At 42.7% G+C, this 27,034-nt stretch overlaps 1 protein-coding gene and 1 long non-coding RNA gene across 2 annotated transcripts; both read left to right on the forward strand.

Annotated features, from left to right (window-relative positions):
- Positions 1–5,018: 5,018 nt before the first annotated feature.
- Positions 5,019–19,350, forward strand: LOC116222917 (ankyrin repeat domain-containing protein 55). The gene is made up of 11 exons (XM_031578161.2): positions 5,019–5,573; positions 6,519–6,638; positions 8,351–8,481; positions 9,115–9,224; positions 10,946–11,006; positions 11,652–11,780; positions 13,500–13,684; positions 14,914–15,081; positions 17,077–17,726; positions 18,646–18,781; positions 19,308–19,350. Exons 1-10 carry the CDS (start codon positions 5,534–5,536, stop codon positions 18,762–18,764), a joined length of 1,713 nt encoding a protein of 570 aa, XP_031434021.1. The 5' UTR covers positions 5,019–5,533; the 3' UTR covers positions 18,765–18,781; positions 19,308–19,350.
- Positions 19,351–21,362: 2,012 nt separating this feature from the next.
- On the forward strand, positions 21,363–24,388 carry LOC116222925. Its single transcript, XR_004164834.2, has 3 exons — positions 21,363–21,545; positions 23,843–23,907; positions 24,088–24,388. It is a non-coding gene; the product is annotated as an uncharacterized LOC116222925 (long non-coding RNA).
- Positions 24,389–27,034: the final 2,646 nt, after the last annotated feature.

Consider the following 27,034-nt stretch of genomic DNA (forward strand, 5'->3'; position numbering starts at 1 on the left):
GTGCACATGGTAAGTGGCACATGGTAAGTGCACATGGTAAGTGGCACATGGTAAGTGCACACACGCATTAGAATGATTGGTGTTGTTTCTCGTGGAAGTCCAGACAAAGGTAGAGAGGTGCGTAAGTGGCTGCCTACGATAGATTCACCCACACAGACATACACACACACCCCTTCCCCGTCCTGGAGTGGTGCAGCCCCCCTCCCACACACAGCACACACACACACGCACACACACACACACACACACACACACACACACATGCACACATGCGCACACACACACACACACACACACACACACAGCACCACTGATCTCTCTCTCATTTCAGATTCCAAGCAACAAAAGACACGGCCCACGGGGCTGCTGAGACAAACAACCAGTCTACAGCACTGGGCTGGACAGGGCCCTTGGCAGAGAGCCACGCACTGTTAGAAGAGAGAGAGAGAGAGAGAGAGAGAGAGAACGAGAGAGAGAGGGAGAGAGGGAGAGAGAGAGAGAGACTTTGACTTTTTAAAACCCTTTATTTTAACCCGCTGTAAATTTTTGGTGATATAATTCTTCTCCTTCCGTCAAATTCTACCTTTCCCCCATCTCTACGAGAACAAAAATCCCGAAGAAAAGCCTGACAGATGAACGGCTGGGTTAAAAGATAATCAGATCAGTCTAGCATGTTTCCGTGAACTTGGAACTTGATGTCAAAATCAAAAAGGTCTGTCAATTTGTAACTACAAGGCAAACATTTCCTGAGGTTTCTCGTGACTTCCCGCTCTGAAAAGTAAACTGAGCAAACCATGTCAAGCCGAAAAGCAATCCCAATCTCACCCATATTCTGTTGACCTTGCACTTTCCACAGAATCTCAGATATGTGCCACGTAGTCCCTGAAGTTAGCGGTAAATCTTCAAAAAGCCCTATAAAGTCTTAGCGATAGGCTTGATTTGCTTCCATTTATTGTTCTGCCGCTATAGAAATAAAATTGAATTGAATTGAATTGAATTGAATTTGGGTTATTCTTGAGCATGGCCTGTCCTTTTCAGACCCATCCAGACCAAGGTGTAGAACTTTGTGTGTGAGTGGGGTTTATAAAAATATAAATGCTATTTACTATTTAAATGCTATTTACCTCACTTTTATCTTATCTAGTTTTACTTTTTTTGTAGTCAGTAGCAAATTGTAGTTTGTAAACCGGAATGGCGAGTTGGTCAGTGGTCATTTCCTGTTTGTGGATGCAGCTCAGTTTGTTTGCCTAGAGCATGCGTGTTGTTCCATAATCACACCAAATTGCTCCCTGTCTAGACAGTTCAGCTCTGTGAACCTGCACAGGAACTACTTTAAGATAAGAGGAAAGCGCTGCAGTGCTCCAGGATTATATTCCTTTCTTCCGTTTTTTGATGGCGTTAATACATGTGTTAAATATGCAACTTTGGGATGATCTAATACATAGTTAATGGTATTTCAATGGCAATAAATCTGTTATTATACTGATTCCAATATTTGGATAATGCACAGATAATCAGTTTGATGGATACATGATCATCTGATCCTGTCCAAGTTGTACATTTTAAAAAGGAAATGGACTGAAGGTGTTGAACTACTACTTGACTGAGTAACAATTTATATAGCAGCAGCGCCATCTACTGCTTAAAAATGGCTACTACAGCCAGAAGCTACCTGAAATTTCTTCTTTTTTTCTTAATTAAATGGCACAGTGTGTAGTTTTTAGCAGTATCTATTTGTCGAAATAGAGTATAGTAATCATAATTATGTTTTTATTAGTATATAATTACCTGTAACAATGAAAGTGTTTTTGTTAGGGAGATTTTAATATCCACATGGACAATGGAAATAATAGCCTTACAATCGCATTCCGATCACTAATAGACTCTATTGGGTTTTCCCAACATGTAAACACGCCAACTCATTACCACAACCACATCATTGACCTTGATATGGCTTAGAAATTGACCGCCCTATAGTTCTACCTCAAAATACTGTCCTTTCAGATCATCACCTAATTACATTCAACATGCAGTTTGAACTCTGCGCAACATCAGAAGCCACCTATTTCTACAGCTGTTGTTTATCTGACAAGACTACAACAGAATTCATGTCAAAACTACCAGCCGCACTTGCCTCATCTCTTACATTTAGTCATTTAGCAGACGCTTTTGTCCAAAGCTTAGTCAAGAGAAGGCACTGAAGGTGGCGCAAGCACACCCCCGCCTCATACCGACCTACTAACACGTCACAAGTGTGCTTTGCTAAACCCTTGACACTGTTGCACCACTGAAAAAGAGAACGAGAAAACAGAAAAAGACTCCCCCCATGGTACACTGACCAGACTCGTGCACTTACACAAATCGCTCGGAAAACTAGAAAAAATGGTACTCCACCAGACTTGAGGTATTTCACCTGGCACGGAATAGGCTTCACCTGGCTAGCCTTGCAAGCTATAAAAGAGCACTTTATGATGCAAAATCAGCTTATTATTCTTCATTGTTTGGAACAAATAAAAAATAAAAAATTCTAGACTTACAAAAAAACACAACATTCTGTTTATATAACCTGTAGCAGTAACAAGTTCATGACCTTTTTCACAATTTGAACAAATAAGAGAAAATATTCACAGTCTTCTCCCTCTCCATGACCCTATAGCCCTTCCACGATGCACCATGACTACCTCTGTCACACCCCCACAGCCTGGTGCACTCCTAGAAGCCTTCACACCCATTGACCTCCCTGAGCTCAATTCCCTGATCTTCTCATCTAAATCACCAACGTGCCTACTAGACCCTATCCCCACAAAACTACTTAAACATGCACTACCCTTACTAAACGAGACACCACTTGAAGTAATGAACAATTCACTTTCATTTCAGGATATGTTCCACAATCATTCAAAATAGCAGTGATCAAACCATCTCTCAAAAAACCTAACCTTGATCCTGATAATCTGGCTAACTATAGGCCTATATCAAACCTCCCTTTGTTGTCCGAAATACTTGAAAAAGTAATAGTAAAACGACTTACTTCCTTTCTACATAAAAACAATATCCAAGAAGACCTCAATCTGGCTTTAGAGCTCATCAGCACTGAAACGGCTTCATCATGGGTGCGTTTCACTACTGGTTCTCCTAGACCTTAGTGTTAGAGTTTGACACTATAAACCATCTTATTTTGCTACAGAGACTTAAACATTTCCAACTTCACACATAAAACAGATCTCAAAAACATCATTTTATCATCTATGCAAAATTGTCAAAATCAGCTGCTGAAGTCTCTCCACCTGATCTACTTGCAGAAACCCTCAGCCTACACTTACCCACCCCCGCCACACTGTCATGCACTTCTTCTACCACATATTATGTGCTGGCATTTACCTGCAATGTAAAGAATTGCCATCATCGACATAGCTTTCTGTTCCATTATTCTAATTAAAGGACACATTGTCCTTCAGTGTCACACTGGGATGTCGACCTCTGACCTGGTATTGACTTCGACTGTCGACCTCTGACCTGGTATTGACCTCGACTGTAGACCTTTGACCCTGGTATTGACCTCGACTGTAGACTGGTCACTCTCTGTAATGATCTAAATGATTGGTTCTTTTTTCATGTGCACTTGTGCAAAACACGACGCAGTAAACAGCGCATAACATAACGATCATCGTAATAATAATCATAATTTATCCAACGCTAGTAGACTGTGGAGTTTGCACTGCAATGCACATACTGACTCCCTGACGGCAAGACAAGAGTGACCACCAGCTGCTGTCTTCCACGGGTTCCCATGGAGACGGATGGAGCAATAAATATGAATGGAATCAACTCATATAGGGTCTTAGAAAAAGGTCTCCCCGCTTTTTAAAGGTGCAGTCTGCGATTCTCATCCCATTCATGTTTGGTCAAATTCAGCTAATTGCAAACTCACAGTCCTCTGGGTTTTGGTGGTTCAGTGTTTGCTCTCGAAGAACGCTGGTGTTTGCACACAGCCCCTGGCTCTGTCAATGGGAAACGAACATAGTAATAACCCCAGCCAATGGACACAGTGCTTCAACAGCACGGAAGGGAGAAGTCGTGTAATTTGATTGATTGAGGAGCTCAAATATCAGAAACCTTTCACAAAACCGAAGCACAGGCTGCATCTTTAAATCCCTTCCTCTTGAGGCATTCTCTTCAGCATTGGCTCCAGAGCTCCAAGCATGAACATGATCACTGCTGCAAACAAGTGCACATCTAACATGCACCTGTACTGTCTCTATCAGACAACAGTGGATTTCCAGAATGATGCCATTATTTCTTACGTGACAAACCACACAGAGTATCAGCAGGGAGGTGTGTGTGCGTGTGATTCGTCTGTCACAAGGCATGTGTCAAATTAGAATCAGACAATCTGCCAGCCAGAAAGACTCAAACCAAACACAAAGACAGACATTTATCAATGGACACGTTCAGCCTCTCCACTCATTCTCAATCTGCAGAGGCAAAGAAGGGGTTGGAAGCAAAAAGAGAAAAAAAACTGAGTTTGATTAACAACACACACTCTGGCAATGAATGTCAGGTTTAAAAATAGCCTCTTCACCAGAAGCAAAGGGGATGCATATTAATGAACGCCAGTCCCATTCCCTCCTGTACTCCCCCCCCTCTCCCTCCTTTCCCTCCCCCCCCTCCCCTAATCTCCCTCCCTGCTCTCAACCCCCAATCCCCCCATCCCCCCATCCCCCCCCACCAACCCCTGACTGCTACCCATCTCAATGAAAACAAACCGCGCTCTGCTCTGCTCTGCTCTGCTCTGCTCTGCGCAGCCTCCGCAGGCTGCATGCTGATTGGTGCAGCCACCGCAGGCTGCATCCTGATTGGTGCAGCCACCGCAGGCTGCGTGCTGATTGGTGCAGCACATGCCCTGTGACAACCCAGCCTGGGCTCCATTCATCCATCGCCCCGGCACACACAGTCAGCAACAGCCTCCTCCTCCGCTTCCTCCTCCTCTCCTCCTCTCCTCTCCTCCTCTCCTCCTCTCCTCCTCTCATCTTCTGGCTGTCCACTCCCTGCTTCCGCGAATGGATGCTCGCGGTTCTGTACCTGCTTCACTGTGAAAAGAAAAGGCTGGGAATCTTCACCTTTATTTTTTCTCTCTCTCTACGTCCACAGAGCTGAAAAGCCAGAAGCCAGCGCGGAAGAAGAATGAGCCATAAACCTTTCTCTTTTTTATTTATTGAAGACTGAGCCCTAAACCTGTCTCTTCTTTATTTATTGCTGCCTTTCTGTCATCGGGCAGCTGGGTCAGGTTCTCTCTCCTTGCTCTCCCAGTCCCTGGTTCTGACAGTGAGAATGCCTGTGGATTTTCCTGGTGTGTAACGCTCTTAAGCTTGGATAGGGGGGGGGGGGGGGGGGGACGGGGACGTGAACCATGTCTTCATCAGGGGTCCTTTGGTGCCTCCACTGAGGCGATCTCACGCATCTCCCTCTCTCCCACTCCCTCTGCCTGCGCGCTGAGTGCTGCTGTGAGCAGCGAGCGACGTGCTGATCAACCATGGAATTCACCTCCTCGTCCGTGTTTGACCAGCAGAAAGGTAAGCAGGGAGCAGATGCTGTCATAAAGGAATTTAAAGAGTAAATGCTTCACAGGAAATGTGTTTATGCTTGGAGTGTATACGTGTATGTGTGTTCGTGTGTGTGTTCGTGTGTGTGTGTGTGTGTGTGTGTGTGTGTGTGTGTGTCTGTCGGGGGGGGGAGGTGGGAGGGTGGTAGTAGCTGCCATTGTTGCCATGGAAATCTTCAGCTCATCACACTTGTCTTCAGAATATATACCATCACCTGGTGACAAAGTGGAGGATTACTGGCGACATTCTCTGAGAGGCTGCAATGTGTTAGGAGCAGGTCTTAGTTGTGAGGATTCACTCTTCAGGCTTCGGCCCTTGTTTGAATAAATGATCTGTCTGCTGAGAGTGCCATGGATATCACCACAGGCGCGTCTGCAGCCACGGCGGAGAGCACACGTGTAATGACAGCTGTGCAGGGAAAAATGACACGACTGGAATCCAATTATGGTTCCGCAGTCATCACTGGAGGAGGTGGAGGAGCCATGGGTACAGTACTGCCATTTCAGGAGGGCTCACAGGCACAACAGTGCTGTGGCCAAACAGTCATTGACTCAGAGTGGTTGTTCTACAGTTCCTCTGGGGACACACTGAGTAACTGGTAATCCATTCAGAGAAAAGAGAAACGAATCTTTGCGGGAAGCCACTTCAGCAGGGAGGCCCATCCTCCTGTGATTGAAAAGGAGGGCGTGAGTGTGGTCTTGTGGCTTATTCAGGGAACAGCTATGAGGAAGTGGATGGCGGGTCAGACATGTCCACAGGCGTTTGTACGCGTTCATAAGAGCAACACTGATATACTTTAAATAAAAACATATGTGCTTTAACACTTTAGTACGTGTTCATTAGAGCAAGTGAGAGTCACTACAGAGAGTTTTTGCTATGTCAACACTATAACATTTGTATTTCTTTTTTTTTCAGATTCCACTGATGAAATTGACCTCAGTGTAGTGTTCCAAGCAGCCGCCAGTGGAGACGTCAACACCCTCACAGCAACAATACGAGAAGATCCTTCAATCCTGGAGTGTTGCGATGGAGAAGGTACTATACATTAGGCTAGCCAACATTTATAGCATAGGTAGCATTTGATGGAGTCATAACAGGTGACTTATAAGACAGTGACTGTGATTACAACTGAGTGGCACTGAGGCCAGATGTGTCACATTTGTAGAAGTTGTTATGTTGCTAAATCAATTCCTTGCCTCATTTGATCCACCAAGCCCATAATTGCTGACAGGTGGGAAAGGAGTGTTGCAGTACATCTACATCAGCAGTTGGCTCCCATCACAAGTAGGGCTGAACGATTTGTGAAAATAATCTAATTGCGATTTTTTACCAAAATATTGCGATTGCGATTGCGATTCGATATGCGATTTTTTATTTTTTATCCTCTTTTTTTCCGAACAAAACGTAATGAATGATTTAAATATGACCAACTCAATATTAGATACATTTAGTGTAAAATATTCTTTCCCACATTTTACATTTTTATTTAACTGCTCATTACAGAAACAAGAACAACAACGGTTGCTTTGCCACTGTGCATTTAAGTAATTTAAAAAAAGTAATTTTAAGTATAAACACTAGGCATGCACTTTTTAAACACTGTGTGCAAAATGTACCATATTATAAAAAAAAATAAAAATAAAAAAAATGTATTTTTTTCTTTTTTTTTTTTGTGACCACATTTTTTAATCGCGAACGTTGCGGTTAGAAAATCGCGATTAAATCGCAAATGCAATTAATCGTTCAGCCCTAATCACAAGTCTACAGGAAATTGAAGTGAAGTTACTGCTGGTTTCCGAGAAAAGGGTCCCAGTGGCCTCTTAAGTTTTGAAAGTGCAGATAGTCAACCACTAGCAATCTATGAGAGGATGTGGGAGCATAGGGCATAGGGCCTGGCAGCACAGAAAGCACTTTCTGCTGGATGAGATAACAGTTAGAAGCACATGTGTTGATTCAACTCCACCCATTACCATTCCTAATAATAAAATGCAGTTGGTATTTTCTTCTTTGAAGCCCTTCGCTTCCAGAGTTGAAAATACCAACTATTAATACACATGATATCAAATGTGAGAAGGAAAAAAAAACATGGGGTGGAATATGTTCGGACAGTGGATTCAAGTTTTACTTGTGACATAAACATGTCCGCCATAAGATGACACCATTCCATCCGGTAAATGGTCCAGATATCCTTTACTCTGGCAGTGGCAAATACGGCAGTTTACTCATCCACCTTTTCATTAGGAATTGTTTGCACAAAGGCCCTGATTTCAGAGCACATTGCACATGTGTTCCATTGAGTCAGTTATAACCTATGTGCTTTAACACTTTAGTACGTGTTCATCAGAGCAACACTGATATACTTTAAATAAAAACATATGTGCTTTGACACGTTTGTACGCGTTCATAAGAGCAACACTGATATACTTTAAATAAAAACATATGTGCTTTAACACTTTAGTACGTGTTCATTAGAGCAACACTGATATACTTTAAATAAAAACATATGTGCTTTGACACGTTTGTACGTGTTCATTACAGCAAAACTGATATACTTTAAATAAAAACGTTAACACTTTTGTTCGTGTTCATAAGAGCAACACTGGTATACAATGAAGTGCATCTAGGCCTCAGGGTGATAACACTCCTCCACATGGAAATAGGTCCATTCTAAACTATGGTCTATCTAGGCGTCATGGTAACGAACCCTACACACTTATGCTGCGTTGTTTGTCATGTCCGCCACGCAGGCTCGACCCCACTGATGCACGCGGTGTCAGGACGGCAGGTGGACACGGTGAAGCTGCTTCTGAAGATGGGAGCCTCCATTAACACTCAGGACGCCTGTGGCAGGACCTCCCTGTCCTTGGCTACATATCTGGTAAAGGCACTGATATCTCTATCTCGCTCTATATATATACATAGTGGAGAGGAATGAGAGCGAGGGAGAAAGAGAGAGAGAAGAATGAGAGAGAGAGAGAGGAATGAAAGAGAGGGAGAAAGAGAGAGAGAGAATGAGAGAGAGAGAGAAAGAGAGGAATGAGTGAGAGAGAAAGAGAGAGAGAAGAATGAGAGAGAGAGAAAGAGAGAGAGAGAGGAATGAGAGAGAGAGAGAAGGTATCTGGTTAATGCACTGATATCTCTATGCCTCTCTGTATATAGTGGAGCAGAATGAGAGAAAGAGAAAGAGAGAGAGGGAGAAAGAGAGAGAGAAAGAGAGAGAGAAGAATGAGAGAGAGGGAGAAAGAGAGAGCGGGTATATGGTATAGGAAGTGATATCTAATTTCAAAGTATGCTGAACAAATGTATTGATGACTATACAACAAATAATTTTGAATTGAATGTTGATGGTTTCTTTTCCATAACGTGCCTTTCAAATGCATTCACCTCCCTTAAAAGTACCCCCCAAAGATGTGTCTCTGTGACTGGACTGTTTTTATCAACAACACAATATTTTAAGGTATTTTTTTAACAGATTCACAGAGTGTCATGTTTAAACCTCTCTTTCCTCAAGGGCTGGCTTGAAGGCTGTGTTTGCCTTCTTCGTAACGGAGCCAAACAGAACATTCCAGATAAAAATGGACGTTTGCCACTTCATGCAGCTACAGCAGAAATCGACTTCAGGTATGATAGCACTAAAGAGCCAAGAACATAATGTTGCACGTTCTGTAATCCTATTCAGTTTTGGTACATTTAGCTTTGACAAATGAGAAAAAGCACTACAATATTCAGCTGTTTATTTTTCAAACATTTAGAAAGAAATTAATGTACATTGATGCAATAACTTTTCCAAGAGTTATGTTTTGCAGTAACGCATTCAACATTCAGATTTAACTTTTAGCCTTAATTTAACATTTAGATTTAACATTTCAAATTTAGATTTAACATTGATGTTTTTTTTTTACAAATTTGCATTACGTCAGAACATTACTCTTGGAAAAGTTATTGCATGAATTTTGCATGCTTTCTTTTTCATTTGACAAACTGAGCAGAATTACAGCATGTGCAACATTTTACAAACTGCACCCCATAGACATCAAACATTATTTGATCACCAAATGAAATAACTATACTATATTGTTCATGAATTATATTTTAATAATTCAGTGACTATGTAGGCCTACAAAGGCTAAGAACGGTTTCAGGAGCGAGCATACATTTAAGAGAGCATACAAGTACAATAATGGCTCTCAAACACAACAAACATTTGGCTGAGAGAGAGCTGTGGTGAATCTGCTGTGTCAGCACTGAATCAGCCGCAGACGCAGATGTTGTGTCTATTAATGAGCACTTCGCTCTGCACCGCAAGGGCGCCAAGTTCGGTTGCTCCCGGAGAGTTTTCCATCGCCAGGGATGCATTTATGGTCTCCATGGTGACCAAAGACCTTTGATCAGCACCAGTTGTTATGTCCCAATCTCTCTCTCTTTCGCGCTAATTGGAAGGGGAGACACGAGTCGAAAATTTGACAGAGCGACGTGTGCTCAAGAAATGTCAATAAACTCAGACGCATTTACTCAGAGGGACTCTCCAAGTACATGTGTGGTTAATATTCAACTAAGTCACATGACAGATGCACCTGTGAATATGTGCTGTGGTAGGCTTTCACATTTTAATATGCATACCCACATTTTAAAAATAGATCATGATCATGTGATGTCTGAGCCGCAACGGAAATGTTTAAAAAACACATGTGCACGCCAGTATCTCAGTTCAGCAGCTATTTCCTGTGGATATAGACCTACTTATGCCACCATTGACCACATATCTGGTCAAAAATATATAAGTATGACTGAAACAACTCAACTAGCCTACACAGAACGACAAATCGGGGCTGAAAAGAAGCACTGTGATTGCTAAATCGCATTGTAGCGCTTCTCTGGCATTCTGCAAATAAGCACATTGTGCTTGATACACTTGGTTAGGGGAGGAATTCCATGAAGGGAAATGCCTAAGTGACCAAATTCATTACTACTAGTCCTGCTGTAGCTGATGATATTATAACTCACTATAACCTGGTTTATTATTAACTACAGGTCTATATCCCTCATCACAAGTCCAGTATTTGTTTTGATAAAAAAACCACTAGAATTTTTATCAGTGAAACGATAGGAGGCTGTACGGGCATCTATGGGTATGGTTATTTAACTAAATGTTCTTCGCGTAAAGCCATATCTAGGGTGCCCAGATTTGAGATTGTGAAAAAGAGGACACTTCGTCGCGGGAACCCGCCCACGCGACGGAGTTTTTGGACATCTTTTTTCAGATAAAGCATGTTTATGCTATATGGCTTCCTCTATAACTATAATCTCTGTAACATACTAGCTATCTGATCGTTCTTTTACAGACTTATGGCTGTGCTGTTGCAGCAGTCCACACTGTGTGAAATCAACCACCAAGACAATGAGGTAAAGGTTCCATAAAGAAGGGGGAAGAGCTGGTTTAACAGACAGCATCTTGTTCAATGGAAATGGTGGAGTGAAATGTTTTGTTGGGATAGATAGTTCCATGAATACCGATCTTGATCCTATGTTTTGTTTTGTGTATTTCAAATTGAAAACTAATGCCAAAGGTACTCTGGAGAGCACTGTGGCCAATACTGATGGCCACTTTATTTGGAAACAATTATTGATCACACCGTGCACAAATACATGTTACTGACCAATATCTATCACTAAAATAAAACTAGTCGTACATGGTTTTACAAGATGCCAGTGGAAAGGACCTCAAATTATATCTGGTGCCCAGTGGGTACTGCATCATCTTAGGTCGCCGTGATACCTTGTGCATCGCTTTCATGTGTCCTTGTTGGGTCACTGCATTTACATTTACATTTAGTCATTTAGCAGACGCTTTTATCCAAAGCGACTTACATATGTGCGACTTACAATGTATACACATTTTACATTTACACTGATGGCACACTGCACATCAGGAGCAATTAGGGGTTCAGTGTCTTGCTCAAGGACACTTCGACAGGGAATCGAACTAGCAACCTTCTGATTACTAAACGACTTCTTTACCTCCTGTACCACTGTCGCCCCACTGCATAGGGAATGACCACTCTTCACTGGGCCTCCTTCCATAACCGTCCGGACCACGTGCAAGCCCTGCTGCAGAAAGGGGCCGATCCCACACTGGTGGACAAAGACTTCAAGACAGCCCTCCACTGGGCAGTGCAGGTACGCCACCTGTCTGCGTCTCTGGGTCATTACAGCCTATTCACCAGGGCAGGGGCTCCAGGGCACATGGACCTGACGCTGTAACATGCTCATTGCACTCTCGTCCTCAGACCCATGGCAAATTTCCAAAGCATTTCAGCCATAGTCAGTCATTCACATGCTGTCATTTCAGAGGTTACTGTGAGTTTCACGGTGCAGAGGCACTATTCATTCAAGTTGATAGTGACATAATATTGCTGGTCTTTGAAAAAAGAGGCTGGTTTGTGAAAGTATTAAATGAGTATCAATGTACTGCCCAAAAGCTGAAAAGATGCTTTATGGGGTAGGAGAGGGGGTGTCCCTTTACATCAAAACTGTATATTTTGGGGGGGTGGTCTGAGTCACTTTCTGAGGGTGGGGAGTTTTTGTAAAAGTTACACTTGCTCCTTCCGGTCACAGCTCTGTCAGAGTCTTCCCCTATGAAGAGACACACTCAGAGACATCTCCCCTATGAAGAGACACTCTCAGAGACATCTCCCCTATGAAGAGACACACTCAGAGACATCTCCCTTATGAAGAGACACTCTCAGAGACATCTCCCCTATGAAGAGAGACATCTCCCCTATGAAGAGAGACATTCTGAGAGACATCTCCCCTATGAAGAGACACACTCAGAGTATTCCCTTATGAAGAGAGACATTCTGAGAGACATCTCCCCTATGAAGAGACACTCTGAGAGACATCTCCCCTATGAAGAGACACTCTGAGAGACATCTCCCCTATGAAGAGAGACATCTCCCCTATGAAGAGACACTCTGAGAGACATCTCCCCTATGAAGAGAGACATCTCCCCTATGAAGAGACACTCTGAGAGACATCTCCCCTATGAAGAGAGACATCTCCCCTATGAAGAGACACTCTGAGCCAACAGATGACTGATGCTGTTGTATTAGCCTTCATGTGGATAGTAAACACACAACACATTCACAATACACTATATGCACCCTTCAGTCTTCCTGTTATTGTCATCCCATGCACCATCCCACGGTGTCAATTATGCATGCCGTCAGCCTTTCCTGCCACTGTTTAGGCCATGTATGTTACACTGTGGCTCATGTCAGCCTAAGTCCCCATAGTCCTGATAATATGTTCCTCGTGTTACTCTTTAGAACAAGGAATTTGTGTGTGCACCAAAATGCATATTGCATTCATAAGACCTCGGGGGCAGAAAGGAGGAGCATATCTTTCAAACGTACAGACAGTAAAAGAAACCTTATCTCAACTAAGCACCTTGAAGTGTAAAACACAAAAATGAACCTACACTACTCGTTGAACTTCTGTTTTCTATCTGGAAGCAAACTGCGTATTTGGTTGTAAGGTCGCTGTGTAGAAAGGGATGAGTTGCACTTCACTGGAAGTCGTTCAAATATACTCTTTATCAACACCATGTTTACCTTTAGAGTCAACTATACTCCATATCAACACTATGTTTACCTTTAGAGTCAAATATACTCTATATCAACACTATGTTTATTGTTTACCTTAAGAGTCAAATGTACTCTATTTCAACACTATGTTTACCCTTAAAGTCAACTGGCAGACCAAAGGTGGTGCAAACTCTGAGTTGCAAAAAAGATTGCAAAAAGTTGACACAGGAAAAGCCTGTCAACGCAGTGGTTTTGCGCGTGGAGAAATGTTGCAGCCAGAGACCACAACCTGTGCCTTTGTTTTCTCTGACAGAGCGGCAGCAGATGTATGTGTTCTCTAATCCTTGACCACCATCTTGGTCCGTCTGTGATCAACTACGACGATGAGAACGGAAAGACCTGTGTGCACATCGCCGCGGCGGCTGGTTTCAGCGACATCATCTATGAGCTGGCACGCGTGCCTGAGACCAACCTACAGGCTCTGGACGTGGATGAACGGTACGTGCCGCCGCTGTGCACCGGAGAGCATCTGGAATGAAATCAGATCCCTATCTGACTGCAGAGCGCACATATATATCAGATCAGGGGAGGCTTGTGAAACGTCCATTCCTCTGCTTTTGATCAAAAGCACAACCTCACTTGGACACCGCGTATCCGAAACATTACAGTGGTACAGGAGGTAGAGAAGTCGATTAGTAATCAGAAGGTAATCAGAAGGTTGCTAGTTCGATTCCCTGTCGAAGCGTCCTTGAGCAAGACACTGAACCCCTAATTGCTCCTGATGTGCAGTGTGCCATCAGTGTAAATGTAAAATGTGTATACATCCTTGTAAGTCGCTTTGGATAAAAGCGTCTGCTAAATGACTAAATGTAAATGTAAATGTACAGTCAGTCAGAAGCTGTTTGACAAAGACTAAATCAGCAGGGTCGGGTGATACTACGGGAGGTGGATGCACTCACTCATTTACATCATCAAATAGGGCCTGCAAGGCATAAGGTTTGTTTCAGTATTGTGCTTTTCACAAACAGGAACTTCCCATGGTGCTGCAGAGACAGTCATAGACTTTGTGACTATCTCTATTCCCACAGGTACTTGTGATCAGGGATGGGCAAAATACAGCAACCATGACATGTTTGCATTTTGCAAATACAAAAAATACTGTATATTTCCCATCAAACATACAAATGGCAAAATACTATTTTGTATTTAAAACACATCTTTTAAATGCATGCATCACAAACACTGCCCATCCCCAGTATGTGGTGCAAGCATGTTAGCACGTACTGTGGTGAAAAGTGTCAGACAAAATCTTCACACCCTATCAAGTGTTAACTGAAAAGTGTGGAGAAACTACATGGAAATAATGGTGTGTTTCACTTTCATTTCCGTGCATCAGGAATCAGCCACAGACACTCCTGGTCAATGTGCAAACGTGTCGAACAAGCAGATGTGTTAATGGTGTGTGTGTGTGTGTGTGTGTGTGTGTGTGTGTGTGTGTGTGTGTGTGTGTGTGTGTGTGTGTCTATGTGCAAATGTGTCGCACCAAATATGGGAAAAGAAACATGACAACAATTCAGTGGGGAAAAAACAAAAACCGTGTAATTTGGCATAACGACAAAAAAGAAAAAGATCTATAATAAAAACGAAAACATGCAGAGTCCACCGAAGATGTGTTGTCTCTATAATAGAAAGTGATTTTCTGTGCGTGGTGTTGTTTTCCCCTCCAGCACTCCTCTGCACTGGGCCTCTGCGGCGGGCAAAGAGGAGTGTGTGCAGGCCCTGCTGCAGCTGGGCGTGGACCCCGAGCCCCGAGACATCAACGAGAACACCCCGCTCACCTACGCCATGTACTGTGGCCACACGCCATGCATCAAGCTCCTCTCTTCAGACAACAGGTGGGTGGGACACTCCTTCATTTGTTATTGTTTGTTTGTTTGTTTGTTTGTTTATCTGCTTATTGATCTGTTAGTTTTGCCTTCACTGGGCTCCGTGTGGTGCCACAACATGTGAGGCAGGAAGCCCCATCACACCTAAAGGGGAGACATATTTCAATGTAATGTCCTGTCGTTGAATCCATTCATTCCTGTTTGATAGGGTAATACTGCGTTTCTTACTCATATCGTACTGTGGAAAACTGTCCTCTGTTCGTGTGCTTTGGTCAGGGTCTGCATTTATTGCATTGGTTTACCATTTGGAGTTTGGAAATAACTCCTGTCATTTGCATTAAACTTGATCAAACTCATCGTCCAGTTTCGCTTCAACTAAAGTATCACTCTTCTGTGACATTCCCTCCCCCTCAGAAACTATTAAAGGCTTGTTATTTAATTCTGCCTTCTTCCCTGCCCCCTGGGATTAAAGTCCCTCTTGGTCTTATTCTTGGGTTTATTCTTACACAATAACGTTTCACTTCCTCTGTCTAAACAGAGATCTGCTGCAGCATTGTAACTACTGCAATGGAAAGATGTTCCTGTTGTACACTTCATATAAAAAGGCTTGTTATTTAATTCTGCCTTCTTCCCTGCCCCCAGGGATTAAAGTCCCTCTTGGTTTTATTCTTGGGTTTATTCTTACACAAGAACGTTTCACTTCCTCTGTCTAAACAGAGATCTGCTGCAGCATTGTAACTACTGCAATGGAAAGATGTTCCTGTTGCACACTTCATATAAAATGACTGTTGTTGCCACTGTATATCAACCTTTTTAAATAATTCAACCTTAATCTCATTTTGTATTCGTATGTATAGAAGTATTCACATAACAGCATGCAGATACATTCTTCTTTGACTAAAGTGCCAATATGAAAAATAAGTCCCCACATAGTGTAACTCTAAACAGTGACCCATTCACAAATGATTGAAATGACTGAAGCATCAGTTGAAACCATCTTGTCTTATTTTTCTTTTTTTGGGCAATGGATGCAGTACGCTATCTGTACACCCGCTGCCATGCGCCATGCGCCATGCGCCATGCGCCATACTGCTAGTTAAAGGAGCTCTCTGTAGTCTGGACACCAAGCAAGTTGTCTCCCCCAGACTGGAAACGCATGCGGGTTGCCAGGTTGAGGACAGGAGCGCAAGGAGCTCAACATTAAACTTTGAGAGGATGAGCTAGAGAGAGGAGGAGGAGGAGAAGAGAGTGCAGGTCCTAGTGCTACAAGAGGAAGAGGATTTAGAGGAAGAGCAACAGAGAGAAGAGAGAGTGCAGGTCCTGCACACCTGTCAAGTTAACTTGATAGTAATTGAAAATCCGTCAGCCATCCCCACCGCCCACACATACACACAAAACACAACACACGCAAGCATATTGTTACACTTGCAAGGCATTTCGTAATCAGGTCTGGGTTGCCTTCGAGAGAAGTTGTTCAGTAATGCTGAATATTGAAACTTCACTGAAGTAGCCTAAAACTGCTACCCAGACATAGTGATCTGCACAATGTGAACATGGCAGTCTCTCACTCGCATTAGCTAACCTTAACTGAAGCTCAATGCTTACCTGTTCAGGAGAAAATGAGTCAACTCGGCATCCTTCTTAAAATTCTTCTGGGATCTTAGCTGTTTCCATCTTTCATATGCATCTCAAATATTTATCTGCATTTTACTTCATCTCTGGTCATTTTTAGAGGGAGGCAGAGGTTCCTTTGGTCGGGTAGAATCAAACATTATCTCTGTTGGTCCAATTTGTTTGCTTACTTCCATGGCAGTCGCATGCTGTGACACCCAGGGTGTCAAAATGGTACTGGAGAAATGGGCAAAGGCCTGAATCACACAGACTATAGCACAATGATGACATATCATGTTCATTTAATGATTTTATACAGTAAATGTATTACATATTTGCCCTAAAAGATAAAGAAGCACAAACATACCTTAACTAAAATACGAATCTTTACAGGTTAGAGTCGACTCGACAGCTCCGTTCCCAGAACAATGACCTGGCCAACAAAAAGGAGGGCAAATTTCGCATGCTCAACAACATCTTCTCCTGCAAGAAGAAGAAGGAGCTTCACACAGCACTACAGAAAGTACCAAACCACGATGGAAACCAGTCAGAGGAGACGTCCGAGGTGGACGACATCATCACTATGTTTGACTGCCTGTCGGACGCATCCGGGAAGGACTCGCGAGAAGACGGACTGGCCTTGAGGAAGAAGTCCTGCGAGCCACAGAAGCTGAACATCCTGGAGGACCACGCCTCAAAGGAACTCAAGGGGCTTCCGCCCATCCGCACACAGAGTCTTCCACCTATCACCCTGGGAAACTCACTGTTGGCCAACCAGTTTATGGGCCAAAGGCAGATGATCAGCCGCCTCGCCCACCGGTCTCAGAAGAGCAAGAGTGAGCATGACCTGTTTGACAGCATAGCCAAGAGCCAGAAGCTGGTGGGTCAGACCTGGAAGACAGAGTCCAACCAAGTACTGTCCCACAAGGCTTGGATATCATCACCCTCTGAGAGACTGCTTGATCGACCTCACCACGAGACATCAGGCCCCTTAGATGTGCTCTGTCCCAAACATACCCCATACATTCCAAAAAATGACAAAGGTACTTGTGCTGGAATATATCTGATTGTAAATATGAATGCTTGAAGTGAACGTGATTAGTTTTAATAGAACACATTCCACGTCACTTATGTCTCAATATTTACGAGGTTATTTATATTTTGATGGCATTCATATGTTTAATTAACTTAAATGCTTACTCCACATTCAAATAGTCACTCTGTATTTGAGCAAGGTTGCCTTTTGAGTTTGTTGACGAACAACAGCACAAGAGGAAGCAGCAGTTATGCATGTTTGGTATGCAGTTTTGGTAATACGACTAGTGGTTGATTGTTTGCACCTCCTACTGCGAATGTGCATACTAAGTGTCAAAACTGTTGTGGTTGTCACATATGCATCAACAAACATTCCATCCAACAGAACGATCAGAAGACCTCACTGCATCTTAACATTAATAGAACCACATAGCTAGCTTCGTGTGAACTTAACCTCAGATTTCCATTTGGTGACTTTAGGATTGAAGTTATTTTATATTCTGATTAAAACACACAGGCTTCCAAACAGATCCGTCAGCAGCTCTCCTACCAAGACAGACAAGGGCCTGTAGGACAGAAGGAGTATTCTTAAACATATTCCTTTACTTGTTGAAACCAGAATGTATATTGTGTACAAACACTTGTGATTTGCACTTAGTGCAGTTGACTTTGATTATCAGGGGGGACTGAATTCATTTAATTCATTTAATCCACAGCTCAGTCACCCTGTCTTGTTTCAAACTCAAACCCAGAGCTGTGTATACACCAAAACCACATCCTGTGATAAAGCGAACATTTTCACTTCTCTTTGCGAAAAGAGAATGAAGACAAAAATAGCAGAATGTTGGAAATGCAGTAACAATAGTGGAGGTCCTTTAGAAGATGACCTGATGACAAATACAAGGTCATGTTCTCACTCTTTGTCAGCCGTCTCTCCCCTCTCCCCTGATGTTGTTCACAGCTCCAAACACACACCTGCTACCTCTAAACGGCCTGAGGATGAGGGAGTCTGGCCTCGCACGCAACAGCTTGGCACCTATTCGTGACCACTGTACTCACCGATGTAAGTACTGTACTTTTGCACTTTTGCTCAGTTTGAAGAAGGATAAAGGGGGTCACTGACAATGCGAGATAAATTACAAATCCATCCATACGAATGTACATTCTCCTTAATTTCACCCCAAAAAATGTAAATATACCATGCCCCTCAGCAGACTAAAAATAGGAATGTACATATTCTGAAAGCATTGCAGAATTCATAGCACACATTGGCCATTAACATTATTACAGTCACTGATGTAAGAGTCTCTGAGTTCATTTTTATTTGATGATGTGAGATTAAAGACATTATTGAGATAACATGAGAGATAGATTATTCATTATAATACTCCTTCTGTCCAGTCCAAACTTCTAGATGGTAATTAGATCACGTATGTGTGACAGCTGGGGTCATGAGTTCTGTGTGAGGTTATAAAACTCTATATAACTATAAAGCTGTCAGCAATCACGTGATGTCAGCATCTCATACAAATAGCCGCTTGATAAAATAATCAATAATAATCAATAATAATATTTGTTCTCTGGTTCAGTTTCCCTTCCACCTGACCAGGTCTCTCAGGGAGTGAAAAAGTCAAAATCTCTGCCCTTCGGCTCTCTCGGCTCCCTCGGCCTCGGCCTCGGCCTCGGCCTCGGGCGGGGCCTGGCCAGCCTCCCTCCTCCAAACGCCCCCAAGCACCACAAATCTGGACTCTCCCAGAGCCAGTCCATCTGCTCCCTGCCGCCCGCGGTGGTTGGAGAACCGTTGCGGAACATGCAAGTTCTTCCTGCGATTCCACCTCTGAGGAGACGTAGTCCTTCGCCTCCTGAACCCACTGGAACGCCTCACGCTGACCTTCGACCTTCTGAACCCACTGTAACGCCTCACGCTGACGTTCGGCGTTGACACGCAGCAGGTTTTGAGGTTTTTAGTCTTGTGTGAACGAACAAGACTATGCCAAGAAGTCTTATCGAGATATCATTAAAGTTCAAGTCAAGACATGACACAATTAATTCACAGAAGACTGGGTTGACTTGTAAACTGGAAATCTCTGACCATCAGGTTTAGGTAGTAACAGAACATTCAGTTTTCAGTATATGAAAGTCAAAATGTCTTAGTTGCTCTGTACAAGATATGCTCAGACAAGAAGTAAATGAGAGGATTTATAGAATGGTTTAAGTATTTGATAACGTTTATTAAAGAGATACTTTCTTATTTTTACATATTTTTATTCATCAAAATACTTTATCTAAAGGCATGCACTGTGTTTAATTATTCTTTAATGTATGTGTTTAAAGCATTCAAGTGACGTATTGAAGTTCTTATCTGACTGTTTTGTAATAAAGGAATTTAATTATAAAATCAATAACTCAACTGAGCCACAATGCAGCATGTCTTGAGTTCATTACACCACTGATGCTCCAAACGCCGAAGACATTTTAGTCTGTGGTTAGGGTTGACCTCCAATAAACAACATGCATTAGAGGGCAACATGTATTGCAGCTTAACCACTCTTGAAATTACCAGAGGGAGTTCCATTGAAAGTCAAATTCAGGTATTCGGGCAATACATCACCCTTTCTTTACTCTAGTGTAGACCACATTTTTCAAAACAAAAATTTCGATCAGAATTTTCTGAAGCAAATAATAATCAGGATTTACTGGGTTTATAATCTGTATGTAGTCTAAATACATACAAGTATGTAGCCTACAACAGTAACAACTCCATACTTCTTAAAATGAAATTGCTTTGCTATTTTATGTATTAAATGAGGGATTTTGCAACCCAGCATAAGTCATTCATAATGTCTTCACATTTGTACCATCATTATACAAATTACTTTGTCATGTCAATAATACATATGGTATTACAGTGTGTTTAGTACTCTCACGCTGTGGTTAAAGGCCTGGTCTGGTTAAAGGCCTGGTCTGGTTAACAAGAAATCATGTTGTTGGCAAGAGAGAGGAATGTCTGTCATACCATAACGACTTGGCTGTTCTTAATGTTTTCTTGTAAGTGAATGATTGTGTAGTTACTAAGAAACAATAGAAAGAGCACGGCCTGTACAGTCCTGGTACTCCAGATTCACCACCGCAGTTCCTGAAGGACAACAGGCCTGGGTTGGTTTACCAGTAAATGCCCTGGGGGCCACAGATGGGAGTATTGTTCTCCAACTTTTCCTGTTAGGCCATTTAAGTCACAGCAAGTTCCAGGATTCCGCTGTGTTGAACTTGTCTCTGCAGTGGAATGACTCGGGTAACTTGGAAAATGCCTGAAGGATGTCAGCTTGTGTTTGGAAGACTGTGCGTCATTTCTTTGCAATTAGGGGTCACATCAGTTTTCTGTCTTCCACAAAACTACTATGTGGGAAATGTACAGGCCTGTATGTAATCAGAAAATATAACGCCTCTTTTCTCTAAAATTCTGGTAATTTCAGGATTTTAGACTCAAAACAAATAATAGACATACTGTGCCCATCCAAGCCCTACAATAACTGGTTAACATAATATATGACTTTCGGGTAAGGGGGTGGAGACTAACGGGAAATATGAGCGGATATGTGGACTGACGTGAACAAGTTGTCGTGCGTTGAATTCGCAGATTTGTAAATCATGTGTGTTGCCTTTCGACGGACCTCTGCCTCGTCCACATGCATTCCGTATATATATTCCATGCCGTATATTTCTCTGTGCGCAGACACAGTAGTGCCTCTGAAGTGCTAGATAATATATTTGTTCTTGGTCCAGACATGGAATCAGTGGGATAATAAGGATATATAGTGACTTCTAAGGTAATGTATATTATATAAAGTATCCTGTTCTTTAAATGTAAACTGTGTTGTTGAATTTATCGTTTGACACTGCTGTTATGGAATCAGGAAAGTAAGACCCTCGACGTAGCCTACTGTAAATTAGGCTAACGTGAGCTATTTTACCTAGCAATAGGTAGCTGGCTCGCTGCAGCCGAACTGCCTTCAATGTTCTGACCGACTTTTACTGGATTAACTTTAATCTCAGAAAGTCTACAGAAAACATAGTAAATTGTTACTTATTTCTCATGATACGACTTCTCATAACGAAACTTAACGTTTAGTGACGAATGGGTAACAAATGGTGGTCGTTCATGTTATCTACTGAAAGTGGTGCTAGGTAGCACAGCAGGCTAGCCTTGTAACTTGACAGCCTGCGCACATTGCATTGGCCAACGTCCCCTGCCCATAGCCCCCAAAATGTGCTGCATAGTTAGTTATCTTAGTTTAATTATCTAGTGTGATAGTTCACCAAGAAGGATCAACTATAAAATCCCTAAGCAAACGTGTCATAACCACCGATACTATGTTAACCAGCCATATATTACGGTACCTCCTCAAGGTGTACCAAACAACGTCCCTGTGCCTTATAGCATTACGAACATAGTCTACCTCAAACACATGTATAAACTGATTATTTCTTTTAAAAAAAGGTTCGACCATTTGAACGAGAAGGCATAACAATAGCCAAGAAGAACCTCGGTGTATCTCTCAATTCAGAGCGAAGAAGGTGTAGCCTTGCGTATTATAACCGTGCCTTTAAAGCAGCAATACGGAGTTCTGTTCCCAAACTAGTAAGCTAACTACCTTAAAGGCATGCAAAAACCTTGCAAACAGCCCAGCTGACACTGATAGAAGCTTGCCAACACACTAAGGGCCTTTAACTGGTGTCTTTTGGCAGTTTAGCTGGCAATGTCATTCGTGTGAAAGCTTTTCTTCCATTTTTGCAGGGTGTACCAGCCCGTTACACATAACTACATAGGGCATATCCTGGATGGCTAGTGGGGAAGACACGGGTGTTTATCTGTCCTTCACATGACCATATGCTATCAAAATGAATTTGAGGATGGTACCAAAACTAGTTGCCTATAAAGCCATATTTTATAAAGTGTCAAATTGTTGCATAGTGTTACTTTAACCTGTAAGACAATTGGGGACGAATCGATTACCTCCGGATATTACAGAACAACAGTCATCCCCTTTTAAATGAACCATTAAACGTTGGTTGCCATTCTTTTTCCAGTTTTATAAAGGAGTATATTAAAAGTTCACTTGCAGTGTGGAGGAAGAATGTATTCTTGGATTTACAAAATGAGACTAACAGCTGTGCTGGTTTTTTTTTCCTAAGTGGAAGAGTTCCTTCGTAAATGAAGTAAATATTTAGTTTGACACAGAAATCACCACAGAGATTTAAAGCTTTGATAAGAGAGGGTCAACCTGACATATTTCCCAGACATGTTTCCACATGATGTTTATTCATCCATTGCCAAATGTTGTGCAATAAATTCATAGACTATGCATTTAGTAGCAAATAACCCTATACTACAGCTGTGGCATAAGAAGAGAGACAAAAGTAGTCACTAGTCACACATGCGGTTAATGCAAACTCAACTTCTTCCTTAGCCCAGAACAGTGCTAAGAGTCTTAATTATATGTGTCCAGAAAGATAAAACATATACAATTAACTGTTTGTCTGAGAAATGCAATATGAGTTTTTCAGGCTTGAATAGTTGGGTAATGTGTGAAGTTCACCAGGATTATGTGAAGCTATAACCAAATGTAGATGTGCAGTGTTTTGTAGGCTTTTTAAGCAGCTGTTATGGTCTTCACCAAACCTCTTCACCACTGTAGGCCACAGTTAGTCTTCTGGGGACAGGCATGTTTCTCAGACACTAAAGCACATGTCTGGACACAAACCTGTTGACATTTTGGTGTTTGTTTGGTCACACTGAAATCCCCCACAAACAAGTCTAGCTTTCTTTATGAAAACCTAACCACAACTTCATTAAAATGCCATTCTCCAGTGATGTTTTCGGTTTCAATTTAGAACTGCTTTGATATGGCGCTGGTTTTGGTCAGAATTTCATGTAAAGACATGAATTATTTTCACCCACACTACTGGGCTGTCATATATTGGGTATCCCCAGGGTATCCATATCGTCATCACGGTAGGATGGTTATGGCTGTTTCCTTTGGTAAGCTTCACATCAGATGATGTTCTGCCTCATTTCAGTCATTAAAAAACTAAATAAGTATTTAACTGTTATTGTCTCCTGCAGGATCTTTGGCATCATGGCAGTGTTTCCCCTGCTTCTGGCTGTGTTGTTGCTGCCCAGTGTACATGGTACGTCCCATAATCTTCTTTGATGCTTTCTTTGAGCAGCATCTGATCTCTCAGGCTGCAGAAACATCCCCTACCGCTCTAAGCTAATGGGTTAGTCTGGCTCGGTTTCGGTGTTGTTGTTGTTGTTTTTTTTAGTTTTTTTTAAGTTGACTAGAGTGTTGTGTTTGTCTTCTCTTGCAGCCTCAAGGTGTGTAGACATCTCCCCAGATCCAGATCCAGATCACGGATCAGGCCATGCTGTGGAGCTCGGGAAGGAATTCACAGCCACTTGCCTTCTCCGCCAGAAGGACCTCAGAGCTGACAACATAGTGTGGGCCTATAGCAATGGACATACAGTGATCCCCCTCCCAAGACAGCTCTACAGGAAGATCAATGATTCCGCGGGCAGCATCACAGTCAACGTGACGCAAGATATGAGGAGTTTCTTCACATGCACTGTTGACAACCATGATACCATCATGCAAAGCGGCTGCCGCTATGGAATTTTTGCTAGATAAAGGATGTAAGTTAGCATTCTCACTGACCTTACAGTGTTCGACTGTGTACTGCTGGTGTGTGTTTCATTGATGTCTCACAGGTACTTAGTGGTAGCTAGGCCATTTGAATGTGGTGTGTATGACTTTAGGTGGCCAGATCACGTTTGCCTTGCATGCAAGCGTAGGCCTCGTGCTTTTGAGCTCGGGCTCAGTCTGCAGCGGGGAGACAGTTACCCAGAAGCCCCTAATGAAGTTCAACTGTTCCATATCTCACAGATCCTCCAGAAAAAAGCCCACTGACGTGCGCTGCCAGACGGTCCAAGTGGGCTCCAAGATGTCCAATGATGTCACGTGTCTCTGGAACCCGGGAACAAGAGACCCTGTAATGCATACCAACTACACGCTATATATAGAAGAGTAAGTCAAAGAAACAAAAGAGTGACAGAATCCTGTTTTTTGTACAAGCTAATCCATGCTGAATGGTAACATTTTCCCCCTAACTTTGGCGTGTATGTCTGTATAGTGCAGGGGATGTGTACCACAGCAGTGTGTCCAACAGCTCCGGGACAGTGGTGCTGAAGATCTTTCCACACCATATGGACGTGAAGATTTGGGTGGAGTTGAGAATCGATTGGGGAAGGCCACCTCCGATGTCCTGATGCAGGTGGCAGACAGTTTGAGTGAGTGACTGGCCGACAATTCCCAGAGCGAAAAAACTAAAATAAACAGTAAATGACCAAAAGAGGTCGGATTTTTGTTTTAATACATGTCTGTTCTTGCAGTCAAAACGAATCCGCCAGCCAATGTGAATATTACTTCGGAGCAAGCGTTCCCAAAGTCTCTCTCATCCAATGGAGACACTCCATTGACCGAACCTATGTGTTGCTGAAGTACAACATCAGGTTTTGTGAGAAAGACTCTCACACCTGGTCTGAGGTACGTGTCTAATTAACAGAATGCTAATAAACAAATAAACAAGATTTGTTGTTCAGTTGTGCTCCATAACAATGTTCTTCGCTTACATTTGATTGAGTCATTAGACTGGCTTGTATTGTTATTATGTCAGCACTAACTACGGTGCCTTGCAAAAGTATTCAACCCAATTGAAAGTCATCACATTTACTGGAAATGAAAGGATACTTACAGATATTTATCCAATCAGTATTTGTAGTTGTTCTATTGAACATTTATGCTGCTAACATCATCTAGGGATTTGCATGTGTGAAAAGGGAGTGTGTTTGTTTCTTTGATCATTATTATATATATATGCATATATATTGTATGTTATGTATGTGTATGTATGTATATGTGTATATATGCCTCTCAATAATGCGATATGTATTCAATAGGGAGTCGGTGGCGGTGGGTGAGGTCTGGGAGAGGGGGAACTTGAGCGAGTTTGAATGTGCATGTATTTGTCTTTGTCTTGTGTCTTGAGGTGTGTGTGTGTGTCTGTGTGTGTGTGCATGTATTTGTCTTTGTCTTGTGTCTTGAGGACCCCTCGAAAACGAGATGCTGGCATCTCAAGGGGGTTATCCTCCAAACAATACAGTTCAAATTTCAAAATTTTCAAATTTGATTTGTCCTCCCGAATGCTCCAGGTGCCTCCGGAGGAAACGAAGGACTACCAGGGACTCCTTTCGGCTCCAAGCCCCTGCAGCCATACACGGAGTACAGGGGTGGCAGGTGCGCTGTAAGAACCAGAAGGATCTGGGTTACTGGAGTGACTGGAGCCGCAATGCCACGGCCCGCACGGCGGAGGACCGTAAGTAGCAAAGCCTGAGAGCATCAAACACCTGCTCTGAGACCCGCCGCATGAAACACCTGCTTTTGGACCAGCATACAACACCTGCTCTTAGACCAGCCGCATACAACACCTGCTCTTAGACCAGCATACAACACCTGCCCTTAGACCAGCATACAACACCTTGCTCCTGAGACCAGCCGCATGAAACACCTGCTCTTAGACCAGCAGCATGAAACACCTGCTATTAGACCAGCCGCATGAAACACCTGCTATTAGACCAGCATAAACACCTGCTCTTAGACCAGCATAAACACCTGCTCTTAGACCAGCCGCATTAAACACCTGCTTTTAGACCCGCCGCATGAAACACTTGCTCTTAGACCAGCCGCATGAAACACCTGCTATTAGACCAGCATAAACACCTGCTCTTAGACCAGCATAAACACCTGCTCTTAGACCAGCCGCATTAAACACCTGCTTTTAGACCCGCCGCATGAAACACTTGCTCTTAGACCAGCCGCATGAAACACCTGCTCTTAGACCAGCATAAAACACCTGCTATTAGACCAGCATACAACACCTGCCCTTAGACCAGCATACAACACCTGCTCTTAGACCAGCCGCATAAAACACCTGCTCTTAGACCAGCATACATCACCTGCTCTTAGACCAGCATACAACACCTGCTCTTAGACCAGCCGCATTAAACACCTGCGCTTAGACCAGCATCTTTAGTGGGCCATTGTTTGGTGGTGAGGTGCTTTGGCAATGCACAGCTATAAACATATATGAAGCAAAACAAAAAAAAAAACTTGGATAAATGAAATGTGTAGATGTAGTGTGTTTTGTTAAATTCATGAGAGGTAAACGTATAGTTTTGACTATAATACAAAATTGTGTGACT

The sequence above is a fragment of the Clupea harengus genome, chromosome 12, assembly GCF_900700415.2.
Source record: "Clupea harengus chromosome 12, Ch_v2.0.2, whole genome shotgun sequence".
NCBI classification, from domain to species: Eukaryota; Metazoa; Chordata; class Actinopteri; order Clupeiformes; family Clupeidae; genus Clupea; species Clupea harengus.